The 26747-nt window shown below is 53.9% G+C and overlaps 1 protein-coding gene across 1 annotated transcript in view; it reads right to left on the bottom strand.

Annotated features, from left to right (window-relative positions):
• The window catches only part of LOC133344527 (potassium voltage-gated channel subfamily KQT member 4-like), a 104744-nt gene that overhangs the window by 46602 nt on the left and 31395 nt on the right, over nt 1–26747 (bottom strand). The window contains exons 7-9 of the mRNA XM_061554500.1: nt 26154–26249; nt 15507–15592; nt 9528–9554 (exon numbers count right to left, since the gene is read on the bottom strand). Coding sequence (XP_061410484.1) covers nt 9528–9554; nt 15507–15592; nt 26154–26249 — 209 coding nt within the window. The remainder of the gene's footprint in view (nt 1–9527; nt 9555–15506; nt 15593–26153; nt 26250–26747) is intronic.

Here is a 26747-nt window from a genome sequence, read left to right as displayed (position 1 = left end):
CACCAAGGCCCCTCTGAGACACCAAGGCCCCTTTGAGACACCAAGGCCCTCTGAGACACCAAGGCCCTCTGAGACGCCAAGTCCCCTCTGAGACATCAAGGCCCCTTTGAGACACCAAGGCCCTCTGAGACACCATGGCCCCTCTAAAGACGCCAAGTCCCCTCTGAGACATCAAGGCCCCTCTGAGACCCCAAGGCCCTCTGAGACACCAAGGCCCCTCTAAGACATCAAGGCCCCTTTGAGACACCAAGGCCCTCTGAGACGCCAAGTCCCCTCTGAGACATCAAGGCCCCTTTGAGACACCAAGGCCCTCTGAGATACCATGGCCCCTCTAAGACACCAAGGCCCTCTGAGACACCAAGGCCCCACTGAGACACCAAGGCCCCACTGAGACACCGAGGCCCTCTGAGACACCAAGGCCCTCTGAGACACCAAGGCCCTCTAAGACACTAATGTCATCTGAGACACCAAAGCCCTCTAAGACACCAAGGCCCCTCTGAGACACCAAGGCCCCACTGAGACACCAAGGCCCCACTGAGACACCAAGGCCCCTTTGAGACACCAAGGCCCTCTGAGACACCAAGGCCCTCTAAGAGACTAATGTCATCTGAGACACCAAAGCCCTCTAAGACACCAAGGCCCCTCTGAGACACCAAGGCCCCTCTGAGACACCAAGGCCCCTCTGAGACACCAAGGCCCCTCTGAGACACCAAGGCCCTCTGAGACACCAAGGCCCTCTAAAACACTAATGTCATCTGAGACACCAAAGCCCTCTAAGACACCAAGGCCCCTCTGAGACACCAAGGCCCCACTGAGACACCAAGGCCCCACTGAGACACCAAGGCCCCTGTGAGACACCATGGCCCCTCTGAGACACCAAGGCCCTTCTGAGACACCAAGGCCCCACTGAGACACCAAGGCCGTCTAAGACACCAAGGCCATCTGAGACATCAAGGCCCCTCTGAGTCCCCAAGGCCCTCTAAGAAACTAATGTCATCTCAGACACCAAAACCCTCTAAGACACTATGGCCCCTCTAAGACACCAAGGCCCCTCTAAGACACCAAGGCCCCTCTGAGACACCAAGGCCCCTCTGAGACACCAAGGCCGCTCTGAGACACCAAGGCCCCTCTAAGACGCCAAGTCCCTTCTGAGACATCAAGGCCCCTTTGAGACACCAAGGCCCTCTGAGACACCATGGCCCCTCTAAGACGCCAAGTCCCCTCTGAGACACCAAGGCCCCTTTGAGACACCAAGGCCCTCTAAGACACCAAAGCCCCTCTGAGACACCCAGGCCCCTCTGAGACACCAAGGCCCCTCTGAGACACCAAAGCCCCTCTGAGACACCAAGGCCCCTCTGAGACATCAAGGCCCCTTTGAGACACCAAGGCCCTCTGAGACACCAAGGCCGCTCTGAGACACCAAGGCCGCTCTGAGACACCAAGGCCCCTCTAAGACACCAAGGCCCCTTTGAGACACCAAGGCCCATCTAAGACACCAAGGCCCTCTAAGACACTAATGTCATCTGAGACACCAAGGCCCCTCTGAGACACCAAGGCCCCTCTGAGACACCAAGGCCCTCTGAGACACCAAGGCCCTCTGAGACACCAAGGCCCCACTGAGACACCAAGGCCCCACTGAGACACCAAGGCCCCTCTAAGACACCAAGGCCCCTCTAAGACACCAAGGCCCCTCTGAGACACCAAGGCCCTCTGAGACACCAAGGCCCCTCTGAGACACCAAGGCCCTCTAAGACACCAAGGCCCTCTGAGACACCAAAGCCCTCTAAGACACCAAGGCCCCTCTGAGACACCAAGGCCCCACTGAGACACCAAGGCCACACTGAGACACCAAGGCCCCTGCGAGACACCATGGCCCCTCTGAGACACCAAGGCCCCTCTGAGACACCAAGGCCCCACTGAGACACCAAGGCCCTCTAAAACACCAAGGCCATCTGAGACATCAAGGCCCCTCTGAGACACCAAGGCCCCTCTGTTACACCAAGGCCCCTCTAAGACACCAAGGCCCTCTGAGACACCAAGGCCCCTCTGAGACACCAAGGTCCCTCTAAGACACCAAGGCCCTCTGAGACTCCAAGGCCCATCTGAGACACCAAGGCCCCTCTGTTACACCAAGGTCCCTCTAAGACACCAACGCCCCACTGAGACACCAAGGCCCCTCTGAGACACCAAGGCCCCTCTGAGACACCAAGGCCCTCTAAGACACCAAGGCCCCACTGAGACACCAAGGCCCCACTGAGACACCAAGGCCCCTGTGAGACACCAAGGCCCCTCTGAGACACCAAGGCCCCACTGAGACACCAAGGCCCCTCTGAGACACCAAGGCCCTCTAAGACACCAAGGCCCCACTGAGACACCAAGGCCCCACTGAGACACCAAGGCCCCTGTGAGACACCATGGCCTCTCTGAGACACCAAGGCCCCTCTGAGACACCAAAGCCCCTCTAAGACACCAAGGCCCCTCTGAGACACCCTGGCCCCTCTGAGACACAAAGGCCCTCTAAGACACCAAGGCCCCACTGAGACACCAAGGCCCCACTGAGACACCAAGGCCCCTGTGAGACACCAAGGCCCCTCTGAGACACCAAGGCCCCACTGAGACACCAAGGCCCCTCTGAGACACCAAGGCCCTCTAAGACACCAAGGCCCCACTGAGACACCAAGGCCCCACTGAGACACCAAGGCCCCTGTGAGACACCATGGCCTCTCTGAGACACCAAGGCCCCTCTGAGACACCAAAGCCCCTCTAAGACACCAAGGCCCCTCTGAGACACCCTGGCCCCTCTGAGACACAAAGGCCCCTCTGAGACACCAAGGACGTCTGAGACACCAAGGCCCCTCTGAGACACCAAGGCCCTCTGAGACACCAAGGCCCCTCTGAGACACCAAGGCCATCTGAGACACCAAGGCCCATCTGAGACACCAAGGACGTCTGAGACACCAAGGCCCCTCTAAGACACCAAGGCCCTCTGAGACACAAAGGCCCCTCTGAGACACCAAGGCCCCTCTGAGACACCCTGGCCCCTCTGAGACACCAAGGCCCTCTGAGACACCAAGGCCCTCTAAGACACCAAGGCCCATCTGAGACACCAAGAACGTCTGAGACACCATGGCCCTCTGAGAAACCAAGGCCCTCTGAGACCCCAGGGCCTAGGAGCTTGGCTCTCTTTTCGATTGATGGATACGTTTGACGTTTTCCGATTAACGCAATAAAGCTTAGCATGATTTTCTTTTTGTGGGAACCATACGTACAGCAGCACTGCACCGACATTTATTTTTTACAATAGTAACTCGTTGGGTGAAGACCTCCCCCCCTTCCCCCAACGCCACGTTGGTCGTGAGCATTGTTTGACCATACTTCACCATGCTGGTCATTGCGTGTTGGTGAAGAGTGGAGGAGCGGGGACCGGTTCAGATACCAAGCACCACTGCTGTTAGCCGTGGCCGGAAATCAACCCAGGTGGCCGTGATGATAGGTTGTGTCGACTCCCAACCAGGAATTGAACTGACGATGACCTTCTGCTTGTAAGTCGAGTGCTTTAAACATCTACTGTCACATCTCCGCTCAGATGACCCCCTGGGGCAGCGCTCATCACCATTTGCCCCAGTGGTATCACTGTAATCTGATTACAGCGTGAAACCCAGGTCAATCGATGGCAATGCAATTGTAATCTGATTACAGGTTTGAAGATAAGTCAATCAATTAAGGCCACCACCTGTAATTGGATCACAGCGCGTTGGGGAAATAATATTGCTATTTTCCAATGGAGAACCGGTTAAACGTGACGTTTTGAAAAGTTCTCAACTTGAATTAATCTGATCGTGACCCTCTCATAGGCCAATTGCCAGAGCACGACTCCACGCCTTCAGCGGCCGCCGGTTTCGGAGAGAGAAATGGTAGTTTGCGTGGAGGAAGCCAGCGTTGCCTGTTTCACGTCTCTGTCTGCAGGGAAGATTTTTGGGTTATTTTTGTCATCCAGGACAAGAAGCGATTGCCGTGCAAGTGGCACCGAGGCTGGCGTGGCGCAGTGACCAGTGACCACACTGCGGTTTTCTAAGTTTATTCCGCGAGTGGCTCACGGAGGAATAGCCATTTAACGTAAAAAAATTAGTAATAAAAAAGTTACACTGAGGTGAGAAAGAAACATCAGCAAAGACGACAGAAAAAGTGCCCCGATGCACGACTTTGGGATTTACGAAAGTGGATTCAAGTCGTCCAAAGACACCTCACACGTTTATTTTATTCTATTTAGGATGTATATGGCAGTGCCCTTTCAAGGGTACTTTACAATGCAAGCCCACGGCAGTACACAATGGGGAAAAAGGAGAGCAATGAGTGGGGTGGTACAGCTATCAGTTAGGGAGGTGACGGAAGGGATGGAGGGACAGGAGCTAGGAATGGAGCCGCGTGATGTTGCAGGGGTAGAGAAGGAGGAATGATCTGGAGTGTGATGGTGATTGAGGGTGACAAATGGGTGAAACGTGGATGAGAGGCATGGATGAGGGTATTAGAAGGGGGGTCGGGGCAGAGGTCTGGTGACCGGATAGTTGGGCTGATTGAGGAGCACAGAGCAGGGCTGGGGAAGAGATGTGGTGAGGTGCACATAGAGAAAGTGAGACGTGGGAGCCGGGTCAGGTCGCGAGGGAGAGACCTTCTGGAGCCGCCAACGACGTCATGAGACAACTTGCCGAGTCCTGAGCTCAATGAACGGATGCAAGTGTAGTGCGTGTGTGGGATCGCTGCTACTAGGGCATCACGTCCGCGTCCCAGACTGTTGCTCGGGTTTGTCGCTTTCACAGACTGACAGACAGCTGGGAGTAGTCTTTGTCGCGTGATGGTTAATTCTATTTTTTTTTATTCGGCCAAATTAAGCGCAGGACTAAACGTAATGTGGCAGATTCCAGAACCCGGTTGGACCCCGAGCCTGGGTTTCGAAGGGAGAACTCAGCGGTATGTACGCTGAACTTCTTTTGCGCCGTACGTAGCCAACCGTGCTAATCGGAGGTTGCGGGGTGGTGCCAGTTCAGTGCTCTGCCTTCTGAGACAGCAGCCGCCTGCCCCTCATCGGTCAACGACGAATTCCTGGAACGCGAAGCAGCACAATGAGCGCATCTCTCCGGAGAGCTGCTAACGAAACCGTCCCTGCCATCACGTCCATCGGTTGATTTTTTTGCTTTCGTTTCCGATCGAGGAAAATTCCCGTCATGCATACCCGCATGCCAGCGGTGAGGACACAAAAGAGTAGAGGCCCTGAAGCCGGCTCCACGCCAGGGCGATCGGTTGTGCAACTCAGAATCACTAGCACGCGGTCGTTCGTGGGACCGGTGGCTCACAGCGGAAACTGACTCGGATTGGCAGCGTCGATCTGCACGGCGGCGATCGGCAGCGACGCCAGCTGCCGATCGCCGCCGACCTACGAACCGCGGAACGGTCATTACGGCGCTGCGAGTGCCGTTTCATCTCCTCGTTGCAAAAGAGGCGGCAGATTCACGAGAATCCGAGCCACGACAACAACGTTGGCAAGAAGGAGATGCGTCGGGTGATCCTCGCGCGGAGCCACCGCCACCATCGTTAACAACGAGTGAGTTGCCGCGACAGGACTATGCCACGCTTCCATGATTGCGAGAACCCCGTCGCGCAGCGACCGCTCTATCGGAAGGCAGCGGCGGCGGCGGCGGCGATGATCCGAGCTGCGCGATGTGGAGAGGAGCGATTCTGAATGCGCAACTCGATCGTCGTTGGGGCGTGAAACGCGGCACTGGAGCGTCACACAAACGCATGCCCCGCACGGCACACGCAAGCCGCACCGCGGCCGGTACCTAGCCTTGCGAATGGTCCGCATCCGGGGAAACCGCAGTGTGACATGTTTGGTATTTCTGGTGGGAGTGGAAAGACAGGGCGGGAGGGGAGGGGAGCATTACGTGGGGAGAGAAAAGGGGGGGCAGGAGGGGAGAGTTACGTGGAAAGAGGGCGTGACCAAGCGAGACCTGGGTGGTGTGGGTGCCATCTGCAGGGAGGTGGATAACGGTGGTGACAAGGTCGATATAACCTGTGGCTACGGTGGTGATGACGATGGTGATGATGACAGTGGTGATGGTACATTTGTAGCATTGTTAGTGATGGTGATGATGACAAAGTTGGTAAAAAGATTGTGGTTGTAGAAAGGTTAATTGAATTATGATGAGCATTATGGTAATCATGCTCGCAGTATACATGATAAGGACAAATATGAAGATAACTGACTTAATTCAAAGCTTCCGTGACTTACAGGAATAACTCGTTGGTTCTTTCGTTAAAGTCACGTAGAAATAAATTAAAATACATAATAGAAAACGACATTTCGATTGCAACATAAGCAATCGTCATCAGGTACGATGCAATACAACACAGAGAGTCGGCTAACATAACAGTCAACACCCTACCTGGTTGATTACGTTCTGCCAAAGATTGCTAAATTCGAGAGAGAGACAAAACACAGACACGGAGACACAAAGACAGACAGACAAGCAGAGAGAGACTCACACAGAGACAAACAGAAAGAGACACACATAGGCACACAGAAGCAACGCCTATGTGTCGAGGCCTCGAGGTGTACCTGATGACGATTTCTTGTGTTGCAATCGAAACGTCGTATTCTATTAATATTTTATTTTATTTCTTTCTTCGTGACTTTACCGAAAGAACCAAAGATTAATTCCTGCAGTCACGAAAGCTTTGAATATAGTTTTAACCACCTATACTCTTGGTTCTTTTCCAAGACGGAGGTACTCTGCAAACCTAACGGCTACCTTCAGAGATTTGTTCATGAAGCCATCCAGATATATAAACACAGACACAACTTCAACCGAGAGGATGGATACAAACTGAGCAATCAATGGAAGGACGTTATTAACCAGGTAAAGTATTAACTGACTGTGATGTTTCCATCCAACCTGCATATGTCAGCTGTTATTTCGACTCTCCGTCTCTCTCTATGCCTCTCTCTTAGATCTCTCATGCTCACATGTCTGTTGGATTACACTCTCATACTCACAGGCCCTTCGGATTACACCCGGTGGGTTGCACTCCCTCGTCGAGGAGGTCGTTCTTCTTCTCCTTCTTTTCTACAGTTACATGCTTATTTCTCACATTAACATCATGCTAATCCCTCACATTAACATCATGCTAATCCCTCACATTAACATCATGCTGATCCCTCACATTAACATCATGCTGATCCCTCACATTAACATCATGCTGATCCCTCACATTAACATCATGCTAATCCCTCACATTAACATCATGCTGATCCCTCACATTAACAGCCACTTCCGTGCCCTCGTTTAGGAGGCCGCTCTTCTACCTTACAGTTACATGCTAATTTCTCACATTCACATCACTAGCCCCGGCCACTTCTTTGTAACCCTTGAGCTACACCCATTTCAAACCTTTTAAAACAGTCTGCCTCAGCAGCAGACCATGCTTTCCCACCTGATGATGGACGCTTGTGTTGCACCCGAAACGTCGTGATTTATTAGATTTTCTACCTACGTGACTTTACCGAAAGAACCAAAGAGTATGGATTCCTGCAGTCACGAAAGCTTCAAATCAAGATTTTAACCACCTCTACGGGGAGGATTTGCCGTGCTTGTTTGTTTCACACCTAACTTCTAATTTAGCAATATTTGGAAGAACGTAATCAACCAGACTATGCGTTACCTGTGTGTTAACCGACTCTCTGTGTTGCATTGCATTATACTTCCTAATTTAACTATATTTGTTTATCCTTGCTTGTTTGTTTAGAAGTCCAGTGCCGAGCTCCTCCGTCCGCTTTGGGCAGGCCGTGCTTGTTTGTTCCACACAACTCTCTCATTGTTCTCTACCCTCCCCCCCTCTCTGCCCCACCCCCTCTCTATTTAAGGCCTCAACACAAAGGCGTTCTTTCTGTTAGTCTCTGTGTGAGTCTCTCTCTACGTGTGTGTCTGTCTATGTGTCTCCGTGTCTGTGTTTTATCTCTCTCTCAAATTTCGCAATCTTTGGAAGAACGTAATCAACCAGGTGGGGTGTTGACTGTTGTGTTAGCCGACTCTCTGTGTTGTATTGCATTATATTTCTAAGTTTTACTAGGTTTGTTTTCTCATTCATTCGTACCTGATAACGATTGCTTGTGTTGCAATCGAAACGTCGTATTCTATTATTACGTAATTTAATTTATTTCTACGTGACTTTACCGAAAGAACCAAAGAATGATGACGGTCATCATGATGATGGAAATCCACAGCTATGTAGATGAGCGTGTGAACGTAGGATAAGCAAGACGGCATCATCGGGATGAAGTCTGAAAGATGATATCACGGCAATACAGCTCATGAAACGATGACAGCGTTCGTCAAATGTGGCCACTCTCTCAGTGCCACTCTCCCTGAGCCACTCTCTCTGAGCCACTCTCCCTGAGCCACTCTCCTTGAGCCACTCTCGCTGAGCCACTCTCCCTGAGCCACTCTCTCTGAGCCACTCTCCCTGAGCCACTCTCCTTGAGCCACTCTCCCTGAGCCACTCTCCCTGAGCCACTCTCCTTGAGCCACTCTCGCTGAGCCACTCTCCCTGAGCCACTCTCTCTGAGCCACTCTCCCTGAGCCACTCTCCTTGAGCCACTCTCTCTGAGCCACTCTCCCTGAGCCACTCTCTCTCTGAGCCACTCTCCCTGAGCCACTCTGCCTGAGCTACTCTCTCTGAGCCACTCTCACTGAGCCACTCTCACAGCTCCACTCTCTCTGAGCCACTCTCTCAGAGCCACTATCTCAGAGCCACTCTCTCTGAGCCACTCTCTCTGAGCCACTCTCTCTGAGCCACTCTCTCTGAGCCACTCTCCTAAGCCACTCTCTCTGAGCCACTCTCTCTGAAGCACTCTCTCTCTGAACCACTCTCTCTGAGCCACTCCCTCTGAGCCACTCTCCATGAGCCACTCTCCCTGAGCCACTCTCCCTGAGCCACTCTCTCTGAGCCACTCCCTCTGAGCCACTCTCTCAGCGCCACTCCCTCTGAGCCACTCTCTCTCTGAGCCACTCTCCCTGAGCCACTCTGCCTGAGCTACTCTCTCTGAGCCACTCTCACTGAGCCACTCTCACAGCTCCACTCTCTCTGAGCCACTCTCTCAGAGCCACTATCTCAGAGCCACTCTCTCTGAGCCACTCTCTCTGAGCCACTCTCCCTGAGCCACTCTCTCTGAACCACTCTCTCTGAGCCACTCTCTCTGAGCCACTCTCTCTGAGCCACTCTCCCTGAGACACTATCTGAGCCATTCTCTCTGAGCCACTCTCCCTGAGCCACTCTCCCTGAGACACTCTATCTGAGCCACTCCCTCTGAGCCACTCTCTCTGAGCCACTCTCTCAGCGCCACTCCCTCTGAGCCACTCTCTCTGAGCCACTCTCTCTGAGCCACTCCCTCAGAGCCACTCTCTCTGAGCCACTCTCTCAGCGCCGTCGCGCGCTCGAGGCTGAGCGTCTCACACCGCGTGGGGGAGACCAACCTGCAATGCATGTCTCCTTGTTCCTTCCTTCAGAGAGGGGTCACACAACGGAGGGTGGTGGGGGGTGGGGGCACAAACACAGAGACACGCGTGAGCCACAAGCAATAATTATTGTATTCACGTCGTGCGCGTAATGTACACGAACCGTCTCTTCGAGCGCAGATGTATTTAATCTTTAGCCTAGGGGAAACCCCTCACCGGCTGCTTAAAATATGATCACCGGGGGCCAGCGTCGTCGCGAGAAACCTGCGGCTCGCAGTCTCAGGCTCGCGGGTCGGGATAGAGCTGCGATCCGATGAGCGGATCGTCCGCCGCCACGAGAATGTGGAATTTTCACGACCCCTTTTGAGGCCAGGGCGATGCAACGACGTCCGACTTGAGCGCGATTGCTGGGACGCGTTTATTTCGACGAGGTGCGCCCAATCGGTGTATGGGTTGTCTCGCAGGGGGGGGGGGGGCAAATGAAACGACTCTACTCGTGAACAAAAGTGCAACAGGCGACTTGCAACAACGGCTCGCCTTCATTTCCCCGGGTGAGCCACCAAAACTGGGTGAGGTTTCACTTACCGCCGGCGTCGTTCCTGCCCACCCAACCTCGTCAGCCCGCGCTGCCCAGTGACACTGCGTGGGGGAGGCCTTCATCCAGCAGTGGATTGACCCTGGGCTCTAATTATTTCCGCACAGAGCCTGTTCTCGTGTAACGCCGCGGGAGTAGGTGCGCTCCTGGGGAACACCGCCTTATGGAAAATCCCGTGGTGATGATTAATAAATCACGTAGGGAAAAGCAGAATCCATGATAACGCGTGAGATGCGAACACAGCCTGAACATAGACCGAGGCGTGTGGGTGGCATCTCGAAGCATCCACCAGCATCCCACTGCCTTGTGCGATCCTACGCCGGAGCAGCCGGTCGACCACTTATTCCTACTCGCGCGACGTACTTCTGTTCACTCGATCCCGTTCTATCCAATTTGCATCCAGCGTTATTTTAACAAAAAATGTTATTACCCAATACATTCGCTGCGTTATATATCCAATTAGGGTCATGCAAATGAGACGCAGCGTTATAGGTAAACGGACTGTATTTAAAAGTCTAAGTGATTTCCAGATCAAATGAACATCGAGGGATTTGTGCTGATCTCCCGTATGCAGCCCTGCAAGAGAGCCAGTGGTGAAAATTCCACGTTGCTATGGCAGGCACGAGTCTATCCATAGGACGACCACTGCTGACTTCCCCACAAAGCGGCAGTTATTTTAATCGACGACGGATGGCCGACGGGTCGAGTCAACCTCCGCCGAGGGATTTGAAGGAGCAAACTTCCGATCGCTCTACTGCCGAGCCACGCGGCGAATGCTCTGGATTTGATCTTCGCAGAAACGGCTGGGTTGTCGTGATGCCAGCGGAGATACTGGTGGGAGGGGGGGGGGAGAGAAAGCGCCTCCGCCCCATCGCACGTTATAGGGTGGCACGGGGGGCACGGGGTACCCGACAGCCACGGGCGAGTACCGGCGCAAGGCTCCCCCTTGGCAGCGGGGAGCCCACCCGTCGTGTAAAACTCGCCACGTGCACCGCAAATGCAATTTAACTTTTTTTAATTTTCTTTCCAGGTAAGGCCCCGCTGAGCTGTATAGCTCTTTTTCAGAAGTGACCTGGCTATCACATATGATCGCTCAATGAAGTGGCTCATCACGTAGAAATTTAGTGCAGCCAAATACTCTAAAAGGCGTGATGTTGATTGTAAATTTGGAGGGAAAACCGGAGGACCTGGAGGAAAATCCACGTGACCACGGGGAGAGAGACACGCAAACTCCAAATATACAGCAGGTGTCCCGGGTCAGGATCGAACCCACGACCTCCTGCATTACAGGCGAGGGCGTTCATATCTTGCCAGCGTGACTTAGTCGACACAGAGCAGCACACGGGCAGCTCGAGGCTGGGGGACACGGACGAACGAAGGTCACAGACAGGCACGGGCGCGAACGCGAGAGGCGATGCCAACCGAGCCGAACGCACGGCCACGCCGCGTAGAGCGCGATCGAAGGACGGGGACGCTCGCGAGGCACGGACACGAAGAGAGCGCTGCCACCACGGCAACGCAAGCGGCGAGCGACACGATGGAGTACGCGCGTACACGCGCACGCACAGGCACGGAGATTGCAACTGAGCAGGCACGAAGCGGCACGCAGCGCACGTTGCACGAAGCAGCACGCGCACGGGTGCAATCGCAAACACAACGAAGCAATGCAGTCCATGCAAACCAAGCCGAGTGCGCATATTGTGAGCGGATGAGTGAAGCAAGCAATGGTTACATGGTGCGGGGTGCCCCTGGCGATGGCGCGCGCCGACACTCTTGGATAAGCGCGGCGATGCGTAGTGCTGTGGAGGTGGCGCTGGTGGATCACTCGGAGATTCCCCGCTTGCTCTGAGATCCTCAGGTAGCCGAGAGGGGCCAGCACAGCCAGTGGGTCGCTGGCTTGTCTATGAGGATTGATTTTGAGTGGCATCCTTTCGTTTGTGTTGCTTTTCTCCGGGCATTTCAGCTTCCACCCACATGCAAATATACAAACATCCCAATGCAGGACCCTGCTGGATAGGAATCTTGATACCGATTTATCGTTGATTTTTTGTGTGCAAAGCCAAGTGGACGACCCGGCCAAATTTGTGTCGCCAAGACCCTCCACCACCCAACATAGCTAAACGATATTCTTAGGTTTTTTTCGGTAAAGTCACGTAGGTAAAAACATTAAAAAGTAAAATAAAAAATAAAAATCACGACGTTTCGGAGGCAACACAAGCTTCCGTCTTCAGGTGGTACCGTCACAGCCACGACGGCTGTATCAAGTAAATGAGAGATTGTAGGAGCTACCACTCCGTTTATGTAATGGTCGAAGGTGGGGGTGCAAGGGCCGCATACTTTTTATTAATATGGTAAGGTGAGGCTTAAGACTAAGAATAGACTGCATAACAAAGGCTGAGCCCACCGAGTTGTAGCAAAGGCTGAGCCTTTGTTATGGAGAGGTGCGGTTTGTGACTCAACCTGTAACAGGGAGACCACCACTAAGCATGGTACAACTGTGATGGTTGTCTGTCAAATAAGATTGGCAAATAAGTGTAGTTAAATCTTTTTTGCATGGTTAATCACATCTTTCCAATGATTACAAACCTTTGAATTGCTACATGAAATTGTATTTTCCGAGACCAAGGTTCTCTGCAAACCTCCTGGCTACCATCAAAGGTTTGTACACGAAGCCATACAAATATACAAACACAGACATAATTTCAACCGTGATGACGGTTACAAACTGAGTAATCATGATTACTCAGTTTGTAACCGTCATCACTGAGTAATCATGATTACTCAGTTTGTAACCGTCATCACGGTTGAAATTATGTCTGTGTTTGTATATTTGTATGGCTTCGTGTACAAACCTTTGATGGTAGCCAGGAGGTTTGCAGAGAACCTTGGTCTCGGAAAATACAATTTCATGTAGCAATTCAAAGGTTTGTAATCATTGGAAAGATGTGATTAACCACGCAAAAAAGATTTAACTACACTTATTTGCCAATCTTATTTGATAGACAACCATCACAGTTGTACCATGCTTAGTGGTGGTCTCCCTGTTACAGGTTGAGTCACAAACCGCACCTCTCCATAACAAAGGCTCAGCCTTTGCTACAACTCGGTGGGCTCAGCCTTTGTTATGCAGTCTATTCTTAGTCTTAAGCCTCACCTTACCATATTAATAAAAAGTATGCGGCCCTTGCACCCCCACCTTCTCCGACCATTATATAAACGGAGTGGTAGCTCCTACAATCTCTCATTTACTTGATACAGCCGTCGTGGCTGTGACGGTACCACCTGAAGACGGAAGCTTGTGTTGCCTCCGAAACGTCGTGATTTTTATTTTATTTTACTTTTTAATGTTTTTACCTACGTGACTTTACCGAAAAAAACCTAAGAATATGAATCATTGCAGTCACGAAAGCTTCAAATCTAGAAATAGCTAAACGAGTTTAACCGTCACGTGGTGCATAAGCGTCTAGCGATGCACCATTTTTTATTATTGTTGTTGTTGCCATGTCAGCTCGTTCGCCGGTGAGCCAAGGAACGATCTTCACAGCCAAAGTGCATCCAGTTCTCCATCCCACCGACGAGCTGATGCAGCAGCAGCAACAACAATCGGCGCAATGCTTCATGCTTGTGCACCACGTGATTATTTAATTGACCATTTTTATTTTACTAGGTAAGGTCCACTGAGCCATGTAGCTCGTTTTCAGAAGCGACTCGGCCACACATGATAGACCAACGAAGTGGCTTTTCACGTGTGGAAATTTATAGCAGCCAAAGTACTCTAAACGCGCGATGTTGATTCTAAATGTGGAGGGAAAACCCGGAGGACCTGGAGCAAAAATCCACACGACCACAGGAAGACATGGAAACTCCAAATATAGATTAGGCGTCAGGATCGGGATCGAACTGACGCCCTCCTGTATACGAGGTAGTTAACATCTCGGGTGATGGAGAGGTCTTCCGACACACATTTGGCCCGATCATTCACATAGCCTCGCCCCAAAAATCAATCACGAATCATAACACCAACGGCGAGGAAGACCTGCCGCGTTACATTCTCGGTTCTCTTGATTTTACGAACGTACAGAGAACGTTGTTGCGTAATGTTCAATGCGGGGCCACCGATGGCTTGTGGTCCTTCGTGCCCAATTAATGGGACAGACTGCCATTTCCACTTTCCCATTCTCTAGCCATCGTGTGCACGGGGGTTGGTTTGCAGAGTCGGCACGCCGTGATGGTGGTGGTGGCTTCATCGGCATTCCGTCCGCGAGCCGGCGGCAGGGAATCCACGCAGAGTCCTAGGGGCATCACTCTGACGTCTGCAGTTCGGCCCCGGGAGGTCACCATGGGGGGTCATCACCATATGCCCACAGCCAAACCACCCACTCGTGTCGCCTGCAGCCGACAGCCCTGGGCAGGTTCCCCCCAAGCACCGCTGTGGTCGGATCGCCCTCCTCTCAGGTTCCAGAGGCCTCGGGACGCGAGTCGCAGGGAGGAGGAGGGGGGTTCTCACGATACCGGGCGACGGGAGAATTGCACGCGAGTACCTCGCCGTCGTTGAGTCGGGGTGTTCTCCGCATTCTAGGACAGACGCGCTTCATCTCCTCCTACTTTAAAGTTGAATTTGGGGGTGCGCGTCTTGCAGTCCGCTAGATGCGTGCGTGCGTGTGCGAGGCCAGACTTGTGCAGCCCTTAATGACACGTGGCACCAGATTTGGGGTGCTTCCTACGTTCCGGAGCGTCGGGTGATGCGGAGAATGACGACAAGCAAAGCGGGTATGTGCATGCGCGCCGTTCGACCTCAGCTCGACATGCGTGGGAAAATAACTCGGCTGAGCGAGCGAGTGAAATAGAAAACGCTCGCGCCCACGTCCGAGCCAGCTGCACGTTGGCGACAGGGGCTTCGTCGCTCACTCTGTGGCACGCAGGCGGCGCTGCTAGACCGGCTGTCGGGGTGGCACGTGACCGGCAGCGGCCACGGCCATAGCGCCGCGGTACATGGGTGTGGTGTGCCGAGTGCAGAAATATTTTGTTGTGGCCGCCGCGTGCGTTCAAGGGAAGCAGAGGGGCCACCCGAGGGTTGCCACCGGTCAAGCCGGGGTCGACCCGGACGGTTTCTGCGAAACTGGCGGCGATTGATTTGTGCCGAGATCTGGGCACCGGGCATTGCTGCGTTGAACTCTTATCGCAGTCAACTGCACGGTGCTGCTCTTGGAAAATAGACCGCGCGGTGACCGAGGATGTGTCCGAGTTCAGTCTCCGGCGGGACGGGCGGCGGCCGTACCCTGGTTTGCGGTCGCGCTTTGTTCAAATGAAGCGGATGGACCATGCACAGTGCGAGAGAGAAAGAGAGGAAGAGAGAGAGACAGGAAGCAAGCGAGTAGCAGAGGCGGTCGAAAGTTACGTGCCTGAGGGTGGGAACGCATTGGTAAATTCTCCACGTGGAGACCAGGTACGGGTGGCTGGGGTCAGTCGAGTAAAAGCGCCAGGCTGCCTACACAGAGGGGAGGGGGGTCAGCGGGAGGTCGTGGTCACAGGGCGAGCGCCGCACAGAGTCACGTGGGCAGAGACACGGGGGGGGGGGGGGGGGGGGACAGTGACGGTTCATGCGAGGACGCGAGGGCATCGGAAGATTGTTTGAGGAAAAGGAGGCCTCATTAGCCCTGTCACCCTGCAGCAACAAAGATAAAAAAGAGACAAAGATCCCCTGTTTCGCCTGTAACAGACTGTTTGGCGCAAGTACTGTTTGCGAGCACCTATGATGGCCAACACAGATCACGAGGGGGTGGGTGGCCAGCACCACGACCGGCCGCCTTTGTCTCCCTCATGGCGATGTTTCCTCATCGCACCAGGTATTAATTTGAGGCTAAGTCGACCTAGGGGAGGCCCATGACCGGTTCACATAATCGCCGCTGGTTTTGGCTGTGAGTGGGAATCGAACTCGGGTCGCCAGGTTTGTAGCGCAGTGCAGCGCTAACCGCTACACGACCGCTCCCCGCAACCATGTAGCTCACACACTCACACACTCGCTCGCTCGCTCACTCACTCGCACCCAGCCTCGCTGCACAGGGACAGAGATCCCCGTGGAGCGACCAGAGGCTCGAGAGTCGAAGCGTTGTTAGCGTCTCCCCAATGCAGAAGATGGACACCAACGCACCGGGGCTGCTTATTCCATGCTGAGTCATATTGGACGTGAGCCATTTGAAAGAATACTGTAGAATGTTGAGTCAATGTCAGGGGAGGTTCAGGCACCTCCGATGTGTATGGCTGCAATGGGAATTGAACTCAGGTGGAGGGAAATTCAGTGCAGTACCACCACCACCACCTACAACAGCAACAACACTATCACCACCACCACACTTTGTAACACCACCATTACCACTGCCATCGCTATCACGACCATGACCACGACAAAGACAAATATCTCCCTGTATAGCCTGTGTAGTGTCATACAGACGGACTCTTCAACGTCTTTTGTAGCACACACTTTTATTCGTCTTATGAACACAGTCCCTATGCACTGAGGGGTATACGGTCCCCTCACCCGTTACACTCAGAACGTACAAGCCTCCGCACCCTACAGGCTACTTAATATCCCGCTCTTTCAGTGTCCTCTGACTGGACCTAGGGAGATGTCTCCCCGACCACTGGTTACTCTGAACCCTAGCCCTTATAAGGGCTGGAGGGCTTGGTCCAGGGTCCTAGGCTTCTTCCGCCGTCTTGGGTCTTCGTGTAGTCGAACCTCCGAGAGCTCTGAGTGCTCTGGCTTTATACTTGTTCGTGGCCGGGTTGTCCAATCCCCGGCCACCTTGTGGAACCCTGTGATTGGTCGTTCCCAATCTGCTTTAGGATCCCAATTCACCCTATCTGACCCTGACTGTTAGGTCGCGCGGGAAAACCTTGTTTACGGTCAGCTCTCACAACTTGTGAGACCCTGACCGTTAGTTTGAGCGGGAAAACCTTGTCAACGATTAGCTCTCCCAGTTTGTGAACATCGAGTGGGTAACTCTACTACACCTGTAACAGACTGTTGGGGCAAATGTTGTTGGGGAGCATCTGTGAAGGCCGGCACGGCACACGAGGGAGTGGGTGGCCAGCACCACATCAAACCGCCTTTGCCTCCCTAGTGGCGTTGTTTACACACCGCACAAGGTACTTTTTTGAGGCCGAGTCAACCTAGGGGGCATCAGGTATCAATTCACATTTTCGTCGCTGGTGTAGGCCGTGAGCGGGAATCGAACTAGGGTCGCGGGGGTTCGTAGCGCAGCGTGCTAACCACCACCACACTCACTAGCACCACCACCACACAATAATCAGAACAACCCTAAATCACCACAATCACGAACACAACCATTATCCGGTTAATCAACAGCAGCAGCAGCAATTGAATGTACCAAATCAGTAAAAGCAAATAACCCCCCCCCCCCCTTAAACTCTGCTCTTCAGCCGGCTGCGGTGCCCGAGTGAGGAGGAATCAGCGATGGAGTGGCGCGGTGTTTGCGTGGCCGTGGCTTCCAGAGAGGCGCGCCGCGTTCAGCATCGACGATCGCACTCGGCGGACTCCACAGCGGCACGGAGCGTGGCCGGCGAAGGGGCGCGGCGGGGTGGGGGGGGACACTCCGAGACGGGGCTCGAGAGGTCAATCGGAATCCTTCGGAAATCCACGCGAGAGGCCGCACGCGGCGACGCGGTGAACAAAGTGGCCCGAATGCAAAGGAGCTCGTTGCGGCATCGTGCCAGGCACAAATGGCGCCTCGCCTCCCGCGCGGCCGAACATTCTCATTGCGCCATCCTTCCCTGCTCTCCCACCACGCCCGCGCACGCATCCCATGTGGGAGCGGTGTTGTGTGAATCGTCGTCCTCGGGAGATGGAGGAATACGAATTAAATTATCAACCGACTGTTCGTGGTGCGATTTTTTAGAAAATTATAATTCATTGTTTTTTAGCCGGCGCGATTGTGGCGGCTATGCACGTGGGCTGCCTGTGATCAGGCGCTGCCGAGCCTCGTGGGTCGGTGGATCGCCGCACGGATGCTGTTAAACTCCCCTTCATGTGGGCATCGCGAGAGGAGCTGTACCCTGGCTCGCAAGGAGAATGCAGTAGAGAAACAAGGTTCTGTCTGCACGGGATAGAGTGTTTCCCCGTCGCACGCGCGGGATTTCGTCGGATGCTCCGATTTCTGATACCGATTTATCGTTGATTTTTTTGAGCGAAGCAAAGTGGACGACCCGGTCAAATTTGTGTCGCCAAGACCCTCCACCACCCAACATAGCTTAACGAGTTTAACCGTCACGTGGTGCATAAGCGTCTAGCGATGCACCATTTTTATTATTGTTGTTGTTGCCATGTCGGCTCGTTCGCCGGTGAGCCAAGGAACGATCTTCACAGCCAAATTGCATCCAGTTCTCCATCCCACCGACGAGCTGATGCAGTAGAAGCAGCAACAACAATCGGCCACCGTGGTGAGATGGTAACTGCCTAGCCTGGTAAGCAGGCGATCGTAGGTTCGATCCCGACCCCGACGCTTGTACATTTGGAGTTTGCAGTGTCTCTCTCCCCATGGCCGCGTTGATTTTTCTCCGGGTCCTTCGTTTTTTTCCTTCACATTTAAAATGAACATCACGTCGTTGGAGTATTTGGCGTCTATAACATTTCCACGTGGTAGGCCGCTTCGTTGAGCTATCATCTGCGATAGCCAGATCGCTTCTAAAAGAAGAGCTATGTAGCCCAGTGGCCCTTACCTGGTAAAATAAATAGCGAAGTAGTTTAGTAGTACTGTAGTTTAACTGGTCGATAGAACACCTTTGTAGAGGACTGCAGAGCTTGGGAAACTGTTGGCTCCAGCTGACCACGTGGCTTCTGCTGCTGCTGCCGTCTTTCGGTTTTTCCGTGGCTCCTCCGAGCGTCTCCGAGTGATTCTCTCTCTTCGAGAGTGGATACTGTGCATGGCGGTGCGCGACACGCTTGCGCTGCTGTTATTTCTGCAGTCACTTGTACCCGGGATGTGCTGTCGACCCTGCACGCCAGCAGTAACGTTCTGGGTGTCAACTCACTACCTTTCTTCTTCTTTCGTACGGCTGCTGATGTAGATTGCAGAGCAACAGCTCCAGTTTCACAATCGGGTTGTCAAGCCCAGCTAACCGCGACAGGAGCACCGGTGTAGTAGTGTATCGCTGTGATGTCTCCTTCGTCCTATTTGTGGATCGGGCCATTGCGTTCTTACACGCTGCACGGTCTGTTCTGGATGACCACAGTCGCACACTGCTACTGGGGAGTTTTTAATTTCTCATTTATGCATAATTCAGCTATTCGCATCTACTGTTGCCATGCTTTTAGGGTGGACCACGAGCTTCGTGGAAGAACAAACCCCAGGCATCTACCCTGACTTGGCCATTATGAGCCACCCATTTACTCAGCGCTCCGGACTTTTTTTTTTACTAAACAACAATATAATACAGCCGAACACCCGCGTTCTAACCGTGTTACGTGTATACGCGATTATAATTGTGCGGCTCTCCATCGCCCATTGCAACGGCGCTTCTACGTGCGAGCGCTGCACACACACAGAGAGCGCGACGCATGCGGACCACTCTCCCCATGCGCACGGCACAGCCCACAGGCACAACCCGCAGGCACGGCACAGCGCTGCCGTTCATGAGGTTACACAAAACAAGAGTGCCCGTTAAACATGTTCACGTTACTTTACTGCACGATACCGAGAGAATGACGATGCGTGATCCACCCGCTGCCGGATGAAGGCCTCCCCCAAGGGGGCGCCGCCAACCTCTCGCGATCCGGCGGCGCGGTAATCCACGGCCCTCCCACCACGTGAACCGATTTCATCGCTCCGTCTCCTCGACGGTCGATCAGGACTCGGAGACCCGAGCTGGTGCGTGCGTGCGCATACCGGTGTGTGGTAATGCGCGCGCGTGTATGTGCGCGCACGCATGCCTTGCTGTTAAGTATAAATTTCGATCCGAGTGGGTGTGTTGACATTCCTGTGCGTGCCCTTGCCTTGGAGTGATTGTGCGGATATGTGTTGGGAGTATGTTGGTGCGTACGTGTGTGATTATTGTGTGGGGAGCGGTTAGCGCGCTGCGTTACGCGCCCGGCGACCCGAGTTGGAGTCGCAATCGCACCCAACACCAGTGGCGAATATCTGAAATGGCCATGGGCCTCCCCTAGGGCGACTCGGCCTCAAGTGAGTACCTAGTGTGGAGTGTTAACACAAAGGTGTGATGCTGGCCACCCACCCCCTCGTGTGCCTTGCCAACCTTCATAGGTGCTTGCTAACAGCACTTGCTCCAACAGTCTGTTAGAGGCTACACGGGGGATCTTTGTCTTTTATTATTGTATGGCGAGGGGTGGTGCAGTCAATATCGCACCACCTGAGTCCAATTCGAATGCAACATCAGTGGCGAATATCTGGAATGGACATGGGCATCTCCTGGTGGATGCAGACTTCAACGAGTACCTGGTGCAGTGTAAACATCAACGCTGGGGGAGAGAAAGGTGAATGGGCGCGGTGCTGGCCACCCACCCACCCCGCCGCGTGCTCCGTGCCGAACTTCATCGGCAAGGGGCACGAGGGGGTGGGTGGCCAGCACCACGCTCGGTCACCTTTCTCTCCCCAGTGCCGATGTTTGTTGGGGCAAGGGCTACCGCACGGGTTACCTTCGTATCTGCGCACTTTTCGTGAGCGGAAAAAAACAAATGACGCTGCTGGTTTGAACGTCTTCACAAATGAGCAAGTCGTTGTGTTAGCGACCACCCCCCTCTCCCCCCCCCCCGAGGGATGACGGGCCGAGTCAACGCCGGGGGCTGGGAGTGTTGACGAGCAACCCTCCATCCGCTCCGCGAGACCACCGCAGTGGTGGTGGCATCAGCGACCGCACCGGCGGCAAGGGGCCAAACTCTCGTGGAACGCGCGGAAAAGGTCGAACGTGACACGCTCGGCGGGGCGGTCACGCCGACTTTCATTAGCGGCAGAGTTCCGGACGGACGGCACTTGGCACGCGACAAGGGGCGGTGGGTGGGGGGGTACCGGGAGGGTTTGATGTGCCGCGTTAATTAATCTGGGCTCAATGTCGCCGGCCTTGGCGGCAGGCGGCCGTCACCATGCTCGAGTCTCGTGTCCTGTTTCATGACGAGCGAGCGTGACATTTAAATTGGAATTGATCCCGTTCGGAATGTCCAATGCAATGCGTAAAGGACAATCGGTGCTCAAAATGAGTCTTCTATTATTATTATGATCACTATTCGTGCCGTGATGTGAAAGAGACGTGGTGTTCCTTTACAGCCAGACAATGTCTGCATGTGTCTGGGTGGGGAGCGGTGGGCCAGCGGTTAGAGCACTGCGTGACGAACTGAGCTCAATTTGTCGCCATGGCTATCGTCTGTATTCGATGAAGCTGATAACCGGACGGCCCCGGTTCTATACCCCAACGCTCACTCGTGCGACGGGCGGTGCCAAACTTTAAATCTTGACTTAAAGCTTTCGTGACTGCAGGAATTCATATTATTTGAGTCTTTCGGCATGGGGAATGGGGGCGTCTGCGTCGGGAGTTGAACCATGGTCCTCCCCCCTCCCGTGAGTCCTGAGCGGCCCGACTCCTCAAACCTTCGGCGGCTGTGGGAGGATTTGCCGCGTGGCTCGGCAAAGGTGGGCCGGTCGTTTCAGGTGAACGCCAGCAGGACGTCGCGGGACGTCGCAGGTCGCCGAGCTCCTTCGTTCCCATTGCAACTACGCGGCCCTTCTCGCGCCTTGAAGGAAGAAGGCTCGTCAACGCGCTCGTCGATAACACCGTGGCCGCAACGACGAGGCGTGTACAACGGGAGACCATTCGGCGGCAACGCTTCTCCCTACCCTCTCTCTTTTTGGCCGCCAGGGAGTAGGGGACACTGGCCAATAATCTCAGTTTTGTCGTTTTTCCTTGCACGGTGACACATGTGCGTTTGACTTCACGTGCTGAGCATTATATCCAATGGGACCTTTTTTTGCCAGTATCAAAAATGAAGGAAAAATAAGAATAGGTTTGACCCATTTTTGATCGTGTCCCCATAGATGCAACTGCTCGACCTGAGCTATAAATGCTCTGATACGTGCATTGTCCGTGTACTGTTCGCTTTCTGGCATTCCTTGGTCTGACACTGGTGAGACAAGGCCATCTAAAAGCCAGTCTCTGGAGTAGGCTAATCAGTTTCAAAGACAATGCCCGTATATTATCAGAGGATGTTTTTTTGCGTGTTTTGCCACAAGTACAATACGTGTGGCGAATGCAGACGATGCCTTGCAAAAGGTTTCTGTTTGGTGTTTGAACATCTGAATGCGTGTTGAACGTCCTCATTCTCGGTGGTGGTGGTAGTGGTGGTGGTAGTGGTAGCGGTGGTGGCGGTAGCGGTGGTGGCAGTAGTGGTGGTGGTAGTGGTAGCTGTGGTGGCGGTAGCGGTGGTGGTGGTGGTAGCGGTGGTGGCGGTAGCGGTGGTGGCAGTAGTGGTGGTAGTGGTAGCGGTGGTGGCGGTAGTGGTGGTGGCAGTGGTGGTGGCGGTAGTGGTGGCGGTAGTGATGGTGGCGGTAGTGGTGGTGGCAGTGGTAACAGTGGGGGTAGTGGTGATGGTGGAGGTGGTGGTAGTGGTGGCGAGAGTGATGGTGGGGAGCGATTGTGTAGCGGTGAGCGCGCTGCGCTATTGACCCGGCGACCCGGGTTCGATTCCCGCTCAAGAGGGGGTGGGTGGCCAACACCAGTGACGATTAACTGAACCCGAGGTCGACTCAGCCTCAAATTCGTACCTGGTGCGGTGTGTAAACATCGGCACTGGGGAGACAAAGGCGGTCGGGCGTGGTGCTGGCCACCCACCCCCTCTTGTACCGTTCCGGCCTTCATAGTTGCTCGCTAACAGCACTTGCCCCTACAGTCTATTAAGGCTATACGGGGGATCTTTGTCTTTGGTAGTGATGGTAGTGGCGGTAGTGGTGGTGGCGGTAGTAGTGGTGGTGTTGTTTCACTACCGCCGCCACCATTGCAGCGGTCTCGCCGCCCAATGCGATGCAAGCAGTTGGCCGCTTGGAGCGAGTTGATGGCGTCAGCCTGACAAACTAGGAACGCGTGCACAGCAAGCAAAAACAACAACAAACCCCAACCTCGCAACATGCGCAGGCCGTCCACGCTTAGCGTCCTCAAGACGCGCTCCTAGAGAAGGAAGCGCGAGTCGAATCAGTGCTAAAAGGGGCCACGATACCATTGTATACATGGGGATGCGTTCCCGACGTCGTTGTTTGAGGAACGTATGTGGGCTTCGTCTGAGTTTCAGTAATCGTGGTGAATAAAACTAATATTAGAATAACATCGGTATTATGTACTGTACTCACGAGTGCGTTTTACTGTACTCCTCCTACAAGGCAGCGGTAGGAGACGAGGTGAGAGACGTGGAGAGAGACGTGGTGAGAGACGTGGAGAGAGACGAGGTGAGAGACGTGGTGAGAGACGTGGTGAGAGACGTGGAGAGAGACGTGGAGAGAGACGAGGTGAGAGACGTGGTGAGAGACGAGGTGAGAGACGTGGAGAGAGACGTGGAGAGAGACGTGGAGAGAGACGTGGAGAGAGACGTGGAGAGAGACGAGGTGAGAGACGAGGTGAGAGACGAGGTGAGAGACGTGGAGAGAGACGTGGAGAGAGACGAGGTGAGAGATGTGGAGAGAGACGTGGAGAGAGACGAGGTGAGAGATGAGGTGAGAGATGTGGAGAGAGATGTGGAGAGAGACGTGGTGAGAGACGTGGAGAGAGACGTGGAGAGAGACGAGGTGAGAGACGAGGTGAGAGACGTGGAGAGAGATGAGGTGAGAGACGTGGAGAGAGATGAGGTGAGAGACGTGGAGAGAGACGAGGTGAGAGACGAGGTGAGAGACGAGGTGAGAGACGAGGTGAGAGACGAGGTGAGAGACGTGGAGAGAGACGTGGAGAGAGATGAGGTGAGAGACGTGGAGAGAGATGAGGTGAGAGACGAGGTGAGAGACCAGGTGAGAGACCAGGTGAGAGACCAGGTGAGAGACCAGGTGAGAGACGAGGTGAGAGACCAGGTGAGAGACGTGGAGAGAGACGAGGTGAGAGCCGTGGAGAGAGACGTGGAGAGAGACGTGGAGAGAGACGAGGTGAGAGACGAGGTGAGAGACGAGGTGAGAGACGAGGTGAGAGACGTGGAGAGAGACGAGGTGAGAGACATGGAGAGAGACGTGGGGAGAGATGAGGTGAGAGACGTGGAGAGAGATGAGGTGAGAGACGAGGTGAGAGACGAGGTGAGAGACGAGGTGAGAGACGTGGAGAGAGACGTGGAGAGAGACGTGGAGAGAGACGTGGAGAGAGACGTGGAGAGAGACGAGGTGAGAGACGAGGTGAGAGACGAGGTGAGAGACGAGGTGAGAGACGAGGTGAGAGACGTGGAGAGAGACGAGGTGAGAGACGTGGAGAGAGACGTGGAGAGAGATGAGGTGAGAGACGTGGAGAGAGACGAGGTGAGAGACGTGGAGAGAGACGAGGTGAGAGACGAGGTAAGAGACGAGGTGAGAGACGACGTATTCCCCGCTCCGTCAAATAAACATTTCTAGGGTGACTGACTCGTGCCCAACACTCTTCGCGTGGCACGGCACGGCCTGCGGACATGGGCACCCCCCCCACCCCACTCCTCCACTGCATAAGCGAGCTCGGAAGTAGTTCTGCGAAGACATCTTCTGGGGGGGGGGGGGGAGGTAGGGGTCGCCACTCTTGCACACGATGTGGGGGGGTACCGTACACACTCCATGAGAGTAACAAGCGGGAATTTCACGGATTCCCACAAAGGCACGGGAATATACTTCATATATAAATCATCGAGCACGCCACAAACCCTCCGGCGGAGTGTTGGTTTTGTCAGTGCGGAATATCCGCATTTTGTGAGCACAATTCACGCTGCGAATCAAACATTCATCGGCTATCACGACCCTTCGAAGTTTAATAATTCAGTGCTCGATTAAGGAAACAAACAGAAAAAATACACAGCTCAATATGAAATATTGAAGGACGAGGCATGGGGTGAACACGTGTACCTGTAAAGCCCACAGCTGTCAACCCATATGGTTCACGCGTATTCTTGTAACAGGGAAATTGAGTTTCCAGGGCCATACGGCGTACAGCCGTATCAATGCGGGCAAAATAAATAAAATAAAATGCCTATTTGTTTGTGTTTCTCCCTTGTGATGGGACTTTGTAGGATGAACGTTGAGATTTATAAGGACACGGGGTGACCAATAAGGTCTGAATTGGTCTGTAATAAGGTAGGGCACTGATAAGGGGTTGACAGGTGTGCACTTGCTGTGTGTGCTGTGTGCTGTGTGTGCGGTGTGCTGTGTGTGCTGTGTGTGCGGTGTGTGCGGTGTGTGCGGTGTGTGCTGTGTGTGCTGTGTGTGCTGTGTGTACTGTGTGCGGTGTCATGCTGTGTGCTGTGTGTGCTGTGTGCGGTGTCGTGCTGTGTGCTGTGTGTGCTGTGTGTACTGTGTGCGCTGTGTGCGCTGTGTGTGCGGTGTGTGCGGTGTGTGCGGTGTTGTGCTGCGTGTGTGATGTGTATACTGTGTGCGGTGTCGTGCTGTGTGCTGTGTGTCCTGTGTGCTGTATATGTTGTGTGCTGTGTGCTGTGTGTGCTGTGTGCTGCTGTGCGTACTGTGTGTGCGGTGTCGTGCTGTGTGCGCTGTGTGCTGTGTGTGTTGTGTGTTGTGTGCTGTGTGCTGTGCGTACTGTGCGTACTGTGCGTGCTGTGTGTGCGGTGTGTGCGGTGTGTGCGGTGTGTGCGGTGTGCTGTGTGTACTGTGTGGGCTGTGTCGCACTGTGTGTGCTGTGTGTGCTGTGTCGTGCTGTGTCGTGCTGTGTCGTGCTGTGTCGTGCTGTGTCGTGCTGCGTGTGCTGTGTCGTGCTGCGTGTGCTGTGTCGTGCTGTGTGTGCTGTGTGTGTCGTGTTGCGCCGCGTGTCCATTGTGTGTTATGTTGTGCTTCGTGTAGAAGGTATGCCGCGTTTGTGCTACGCTGTACCTGGATGAGACTGGCTGCCGGGTTGCGCCGCTTCTCAAAGTGCTTCTGCCGGTGCTGTTCCTGCACCTTGAGGGCAAATCCTGAGCCCAGAATGCCCTAGGGGCACCGAATACAACACCAACAATTGCACCTCCCGTTAACACGGTTGGCCACGTACGGTGAAAAAAAAGTTCAACATATATATACAATAATGGGCATTCGGCACCAAGTGGCAGTGACGTCACCGTCGCACATGTCAGACTAGGCGCACTTTGATGACACGTAAAGTGACAGACCCAGGTGCCACGGTTTGACTGATTGAGATGACTGGCAGATGCGTTTTAGTCACCCCGCTCTCCGCTCGTTGCTGTGAGCATCACTCATTGTCCTCTGCTGTTGTTGGAGGGCGACTGTCTCCAATCGCCCAGTAGCATCCTTCAAGAGACTCCTTCAGAGGGTCTGATCTTGACAATGCTGATACCAGTCATTGGCAAGTCCAATGAGCTCCACATTTTTCTGTACCACACGGTTCCATCTCTTCTCTAGCTCATGCTGGGCTTATTTAGACCCTTCTACCTAGCCAAACAGAAGCTGCGTGGGCACGTGCTGGCTGGC

This window comes from Lethenteron reissneri, chromosome 20, assembly GCF_015708825.2.
Source record: "Lethenteron reissneri isolate LAM-NWPU_2019-01 chromosome 20, ASM1570882v1, whole genome shotgun sequence".
NCBI classification, from domain to species: domain Eukaryota; kingdom Metazoa; phylum Chordata; class Hyperoartia; order Petromyzontiformes; family Petromyzontidae; genus Lethenteron; species Lethenteron reissneri.
Note: the sequence above shows the minus strand (reverse complement) of the source record. Positions and strands in the feature narration are given on the sequence as shown.